This window comes from Cricetulus griseus, chromosome 3, assembly GCF_003668045.3.
Source record: "Cricetulus griseus strain 17A/GY chromosome 3, alternate assembly CriGri-PICRH-1.0, whole genome shotgun sequence".
In the NCBI taxonomy this organism is placed as follows: Eukaryota; Metazoa; Chordata; class Mammalia; order Rodentia; family Cricetidae; genus Cricetulus; species Cricetulus griseus.
The window spans coordinates 95,956,414-95,963,844 of NC_048596.1; the positions used below are offsets into that span (position 1 = coordinate 95,956,414).

The following is a 7,431-nucleotide window of genomic DNA, read 5'->3' on the forward strand; positions in this document are numbered from 1 at the left end:
GACAGGCTTTGTAAATCCCAATACCAATTCTGGATGCCATAAAAATGTGTAAATGTACCATAGCAGCCACCAGATGCAGGGCAATGCAATAGAGGTCTACATAACAGTGGTTATATATCATGAATCAAGGAGGAACCTCTCTTCAATGACATATTCACACTTAAAAAATAACATCTGTGATGTTTTTATATTTTCATATTTCTAAAATAATACAGAATTAGGATCTTGCTAAAGGAAAATGAAGTTTCTTGTTCCAGTCTCTTTGAGTGTATTTGTTTTCTCCCTCTCTCTCTGTCTCTCTCTCTGTCTCTCTCTGTCTCTGTCTCTCTCTGTGTCTCTCTCTGTCTCTCTCTGTCTGTCTCTGTCTCTCTCTCTGTCTCTCTCTCTGTCTCTCTCTCTGTCTCTCTCTCTCTCTCTCTCTCTCTCTCTCTCTCTCTCTCTCTGTGTGTGTGTGTGTGTGTGTGTGTGTGTATGTGTGTATGCATTGCATGTGTGTAAAAAGTGTCTATATGTGTATATGTTGGTGCATGTGTGCCTGGTTTTGGTGATCAATTATGTTCAGTTTCTTACTCAGTTTCTCTGCTCCTTATTCCCACTAATCCTGGAACTCTCTGATTCACTAAACTGACCAATGAGCTCCAAGGATCTCCCTATCATGTCTCTATTCCCAGCACTTGATATCTTCATGCTCTGTATATCCAGTTTTTTTAAAAGGTTCATGGGAACCCAATCTGAGTGCCTTATGCTTGCTCAGGAAGCACTTCAGGGACAGAACTACTTCCCAGTTATCCTAGGCTTCTTTCTTATGACCTTTTCCCCTAGAAAGAATGCCTTATTTCTTTTTATTTAATTGATCCTCAGGTGCTATTTAAGTACTTGATCATATTTATTTTTAGTATAATTTTACAAAAAGCACTGTATTTGAATTCACTTCCCTTTGTATCCTGTTCCTACTTCTTTAAAAATAAAGATATAAACCAACACCTTTTCCTGTAATGATTCTGATTTGAAATATTTACTATAATATTATTAATGATTAACTAATACATTACTTGTATTTTGGCAAACAGATGTTTCCGTTTATTCTAAGAAACTATTTGTTGGTGTCCAATCCTATTTTAGTACTGGTTAAGAAAACTAACAATCACTGTTTTAGTTATTTCATCACTTTCTCATATTTTGATCAATATCCTCTTTTGAAAGAATAAGCCTATCATTCTAGAAGAAAATATCAAATGACATAGAAGTTCATTGGAAGAATGAGGGTAAGCAAATGAAGTTGGCCAGATGACTTAAGTATTATGACAGTTTTATTTCTACAGAAGAAATATCAGAAAAAAAAATGTTCACCTTACCAGAGACTTGAGTGTTGCCAAGAATGATGCTGATATGTGGGAAAGTACAAGGACTATTCTGAAAGTTCTGATAAGTTTAGTGCAAATGAAGCATATAGACACATAATTAGGTGACATCTGACTGAGATTTTGAGAATACTTTGCTGTCACCACTGAGACACAATAAATTATGTCCTTAATTTTCATTTATACTTGATCAGTGTTATTAGATTGGGTTTGCTAAATCAAAGGAATCCTATTATTTCCTGCATTTAATAGCAGTTATTCATTTCCAAGCTGAAGTCAGCTATTCATATAGGTTTGGTAACCTTATTTTTTATATAAGCATGTTAGAATTAGTGTTGACCCAGAGAAACATTATGAATTATCTATCGCGTTAAAGTCTACCATTTTTTTTTTTTTGTCTTACAACAGAAATCTTTGGAAGCTGACATAGGCTGGATAAGAGATATCTTTATGGAGATTAGAAATAGTAGCTGGTTCCAGCCACCTACCCTTCTTCTCACAGGCATCCCTGGGCTAGAAGATGTGCAGATATGGTTCTCTATCCCACTATGTGTCATGTACCTAATAGCCCTCCTAGGAAACTGCACCATCCTCTTTGTTATCAAAACCACCTCCATCCTGCATGAGCCTCAGTACATCTTCCTATCTATGCTGGCAGCTACAGATGTGGGTCTGTCTGTATCAACTCTGCCTACAGTACTGAATGTCTTCCTCCTAAATCACAGAGAAATTGAATTTCACTCCTGTTTGACACAGATGTTCTTCATCCATACTTTCTCTTCCATGGAGTCAGCCATTCTACTGGCCATGGCTTTTGACCGGTTTGTAGCTATTCGTAATCCATTACACTATACTGTGATTTTAACATCCCCTCGGATTATCAGAATGGGACTTTCAGCTGTTGTCAGGGGTGTGGTGTTAATGGTACCCTTACCCATTCTGCTAAAGCGATTGCCCTTCTGTAAGGGTGTCATTCTATCTCATTGCTACTGCTACCATCCTGATATTATGAAGCTGGCCTGTGGTCCTGTCAAAGTCAATATTATCTATGGATTGTCTCTAGTCCTCTGTTCCTTTGGAGTTGACTCTGTATTTATTGTCATCTCTTACATCTTGATTTTGAAAACAGTGCTGGGTATTGCCTCGGGTGATGGGCAGCTAAAGGCGCTCAACACCTGTGTCTCCCACATCTTTACTGTCTTTATATTTTACGTACCACTCATTGTTCTGGCCCTAATTCACAGGTTTGGCACATTTACATCTCCTCTTCTCCATGTTACTATGGCTAATCTCTTCCTCTTCTTGACTCCTGTCCTGAACCCCTTGGTTTACAGCTTAAAAACCAAACAGATAAGGTCTGCAGTGTGTAAAGTATTCAAAGATAGAAGAAGCTTGCTCAAATAGTCATATATGTCCTTAGTGAAAGAGATGCCCTCCTTCTCTGTCCTGTAGTCTACCTGCTTCAAAGAGCATGCTTTTATTTCAAGATATTCTGAGAATTGAGCGATTCGTGTCTTTTAAGAAAAGGATGTTATTTTGATTAACATTGAAAAGAAATATTGGTCTACTACATTATGAAATGAGAGTTAATTAAGAAATTCAGAGTGGGATATGTATATATTTTGTTTAGTTACTTCTTTTAAAGAAACACATGAGCTATGCAAAATTTGAAGGGCTAAGTAATGCTACTCATCTTTTGGAAAACAAAAACAAGCTTAGCTACTAACAGAATGGGGAAAATGTCAATTTTTGATTTTTAATTTATTTACTATAATATAAAACTTTGGAAATAAATTGTTCTTTTAAATTTTAAATAATCAATCTAAAGAATCAAAGACAGCAGCATATTCTGAGTTGTGGGAATAGAACAGAATGTTATCCTTGGGAGAAGTAGAGTATAATAATAGAAGTTCCTCTGGAGGAAGCATGACAAAGGTCAATAAAAGAGTGGACCCATGAATGTGCATCAGCTTTTACATTTATTTATCTACTAACAAATAAAATTGATTTATAGACTGATTCTGCTAAGGTTGCTATTCTAGGCCATTGTAGTTCTTTGCTTGGGATGGAAAATGCCCTCACTCTGATAGTGCTCCCCTAAGACAGTTAACCTGATGATATTTTAGGAAATTATTCCATGTATATATTTTAAATTATTCAGTACTTGGCTATTGTTAGAGTTTTATATTTGAAGTCTAGTATAGAGTATATTTATTTTGTTATTAATTTCTGTTATATTTTGGAAATATCCTTCTCCTCTTTATTTTTCTCTCATGTATCATGCACATGATCAGAGAATAAAAGGGAAAACCCAATCCCAATACTTAGAGCATGATTTAATTCAGCACAGAAAATTCTGGTGTGTGTGTGTATGTGTGTGTGTGTGTGTGTGTGTGTTTCCAAAATAAAAGTGGGTAATTTTCCAGTGAAGATTACCTGAGTGTCCTTTGATTCAATTAAATTCTGATAGTATCTACCTAGAGAGAGCATCAGGTACAAATGATTAAGGGCTAAATCTTATATGATTATTCCAATTTAGGGGTCACAGGATGTACGATGAAATTCTAATCATTGACATTTTGAACTCTTGGCAGTTACAAAAGTCTATCATTAGCTCACTTCTTAAAGTATAATTAAGTACTTTATTAAGGAAAGAAAAAAAACTGTACTGTCATACATAAATAGAAGCAGGCAAAAATGTATTGAATCAATGTTCTGAGCCCCTAAGATTTGGTAACATTAGAGTATGAAAGAAATGATAGGCTGGGCATTGGTGACGAAAGCCTTTAATCCCAGCACTTGGGAGGCAGAGGCAGGAGGATCTCTGTGAGTTCGAGGCCAGCCTAGAGCAAGTTCCAGCACAGCCTACAAAGCCACAGAGAAACTCTGTCTCAAAAACAAAACAAAACAAAACAAAAAACAAAAACAAAACAAAAATGATAGGCAGGTTGGATCATAGATCAATTCACATATAGATATGGTTAAACTTGTCAAAACAAACACACAACACACATTGTGTCACTAATTTGGAAATAAAGATTTAACATAATCATATTTGTTTAAAACACTTTTATATAACAAGGTAAAAGTGAGTTTAAACTTCAGGTGAGGTTAGATGTTTGGAATTCTACTGCACATTACATGAAGCAGAGCATAGTTTAGCTAATACTGGCATGTAGAAAAGTGAAAGGATTTAAGATAAGTTTAGGAGATGTAGGTGAATGATATTAATGAAAAAGAAATTTAAAAGATATGTAGAAATTACTTTTCACTCTGGAAACATTAAAAAAAAGTCATCACTTGTGTACAGAGGGAATTTGAGAGGAAAAATGTATTTGAAAAAGTTCATGAATTTAACTTTGTTTTCCGTAGATTTTAAGACTACACTACAAAGAAGATATCCATGTGTGCATACCCATCAGTAGATCAGACAAGCTTCTCAAAGTGACTGACTATACAGTGTTCTATAACTGTGGAGCAAATCAAAGATACAGAACTAGTTAGCAATGGTGGGATCGATAGGAAAGTGGAATTTTTTTCTTCTAAAGAATGTGGGTGCAGATGTGGAGTATTTTGTGGGAAAAAGATACAAAATAATGTCCTAATTGACTGCTATGACCCACACACTCTATAGCAGGGGTAGCTAAAATGGTCTAGAAGACGGATATGAATTTTTTCTCATGGAGATAGTTTAAGAAAGAAGGGGGTATTTTAGTAAATAAAATAGAGTAAAATCTTGATGAAAGAAAAGAAAGCAGAAGCAAAAGAATAGGAATGGGGATTTATCGAAGTTTCTTAACTTAAAAATTCTTTAATTATAACTCTCATTTGCAACTATAAAACATAATGAACTTATCCATGAACAGAGGCTAACAAAATATCGAGCCAAGAACATTTTTCTACTGTTTATTTTATGAAGTCTATCAAATCAAATTATACATTAAGAAATACAGGAGAAAATACATTTTTATTACATAAATACAGTGTCTTTCCTTATAAAATCCATATATTCAATATTCTATCTCATTTTCATATCTATATACAGATCCCAGTTGTAAAAATACAACAAAATAAACAATCATGTTAACTGTAAAATTGAGAATTGTACTTTTCTTTATTGAAGCTGTTTGAATTAAGTTTCTGAATTGTTCATCTTGTCTGGATCTTCAAAGACTTTCTCAGGGCAGAACGAATCTGCTTGGTCTTCAGGCTATACACAATTGGGTTGAGCATTGGGGGCATAAAGAGGTAGATATTTCCTAGGACTGCATGTGCTATTGGAGAACTTCTGTGGCTGATTCGATGCATTACTGTTATTGCCAGCAAAGGGCCATAGTAAATAAAGACAATAAATATATGAGACAAACAAGTGTTGAGTGCCTTCATCTGACCTTCTCTGGAAGCAATCCCCATGACTGCTTGAAATATCAGAGCATAAGAAATGGCTATGAGCAGAAAATCTACCCCAAAGGAAAATATAACCAAAACAAGTCCATAGAAAATATTGATTTTGACTTGTCCACAAGCTAGTTTCATGACATTTGGGTGGATACAGTAGGAATAAGACAGCATCTGCCCCTTGCAGAATGGTAGCCTCTTGAGCAGAATAGGCAAGGGAGTCATGAGCGCTACACCCCGTAGAAAGGCTGCCAGTCCCATCTTGGTGACTCTTGAGTTTGTAAGTATTGTGGTGTATTGCAGGGGTTGACTGATGGCCACAAAGCGGTCAAAAGCCATAGCCAACAGAATTCCTGAGCCCATGGAGGAGGATGCATGGATGAAGAAGAGCTGAGCAAGGCAGCTATCAAATGCAATTTCATAGAGGTCAAAGATAAAGACTTTTAAAACAGAGAAAAGTGTGGAGAAAGACAAGACAATGTCAGCCCCCGCCAACATAGACAAAAAATAGTACTGAGGCTCCTGCAGACTCCGTTCTGTCCTCACTAAGTAAATTACAGTACAGTTCCCTGCCATTGTAGTGATGTACATCAGGCTTAGGAGTGGTCCTAGCCACATGCGGGCACCCATCAGCCCTCTGAGACCAGTGAGGATGAAGAGAGAAGGTTGAAATGTGGTATTGAATTCAGACATGGGCAACTGTGAGAATCACTGTGCAAACACTTTCTTTGACATTGAACCCTAGAAGGAAGCAAAAGTTAAATGTCAAATTCAGGGATTTGAATTCAGGAAGTTCTAATGAACATTCGAGATGTCACCTGTGAAAGACATAGTCTAAGGATGAGGGGCTTATGAATTTAAAGGTTCTACCAAGAGACAAATGTTCTCCTGAAGACTGCCTTGAGGATAGACAATCCTTTTCATTACTAATCTCCATGTATAAATGAGCCAGCTAAGATGTCAGTGAAAATGAATAGCGCATTTTTTGTTCAGCCCATTTCCAAACCAGCTGGATCCAAGAGCTTAGGAAGAAAAGTATGAGACAGCAAACACAAGTAGCAGTACTTTACAAAAGAATTGTTTGAAAGTCTTAACAGATAAACAAACAAACATGGGGTTGGAGTAACGATTCAGTGCCTCAGAGTACTTGGGCTAATTTAAGGATCTGATTACAAATACCCAGAAGCATGAAAAAAAAAAAAAAAAAAAAAAAAAAAGCAAAGCATAGTGGCAGGTTTCTGAAATCTCAGCACTGTGGGATCAGAGACAGAACACAGGTCAATGGGACTTACTGGCTATAAGCCAATCTTCAGGTTCTGCTAGAGACCTTGCCTCAAGGAAATATGGTGGAGTGCTAAAGCAGGATATATAATGTCGTCCTTGATATTCTGGGTGTGTATGCTTGTGCACATAGGCATGAACATATATCTTCATGGTTACAATTATAAAACAGAAAAAGTTACCCTGTAGAGCAGAGTACTCAGTGCTCGTATCTTCTCACTGTAGGAGACAAAATCATAGTTCAAAACAAACATCACTCCCCCTCACCCCCACCACACATACATGTGTGACACATATTTGTGTATTGAGATACACTTATTGTGACTCTTTTGGAAGGGAAATCTGTTTGTATACGTGTATATTTACTGGTATTGCATACTGTATTTCACAC

At 36.3% G+C, this 7,431-nt stretch overlaps 2 protein-coding genes across 2 annotated transcripts; one reads left to right on the forward strand and one right to left on the reverse strand.

Moving 5' to 3' along the window:
- Positions 1-1,811: 1,811 nt before the first annotated feature.
- Positions 1,812-2,765, forward strand: LOC100766345 (olfactory receptor 51G2). Its single transcript, XM_027408010.1, has one exon. The coding sequence runs from the start codon at positions 1,812-1,814 to the stop codon at positions 2,763-2,765; it is 954 nt and encodes a 317-aa protein (XP_027263811.1).
- A 2,745-nt stretch (positions 2,766-5,510) lies between these two features.
- On the reverse strand, positions 5,511-6,452 carry LOC100766051 (olfactory receptor 51I1). Its single transcript, XM_027408009.1, has one exon. It carries the CDS (start codon positions 6,450-6,452, stop codon positions 5,511-5,513), a length of 942 nt encoding a protein of 313 aa, XP_027263810.1.
- Between the last annotated feature and the right edge of the window lie 979 nt (positions 6,453-7,431).

What these genes read in the sequence shown, in the direction of transcription:
- LOC100766345 (XM_027408010.1), top strand. Translation starts at nt 1,812, where the DNA reads ATGGAGATTAGAAATAGTAGCTGGTTCCAGCCACCTACCCTTCTTCTC.
- LOC100766051 (XM_027408009.1), bottom strand. Translation starts at nt 6,452, where the DNA reads ATGTCTGAATTCAATACCACATTTCAACCTTCTCTCTTCATCCTCACT.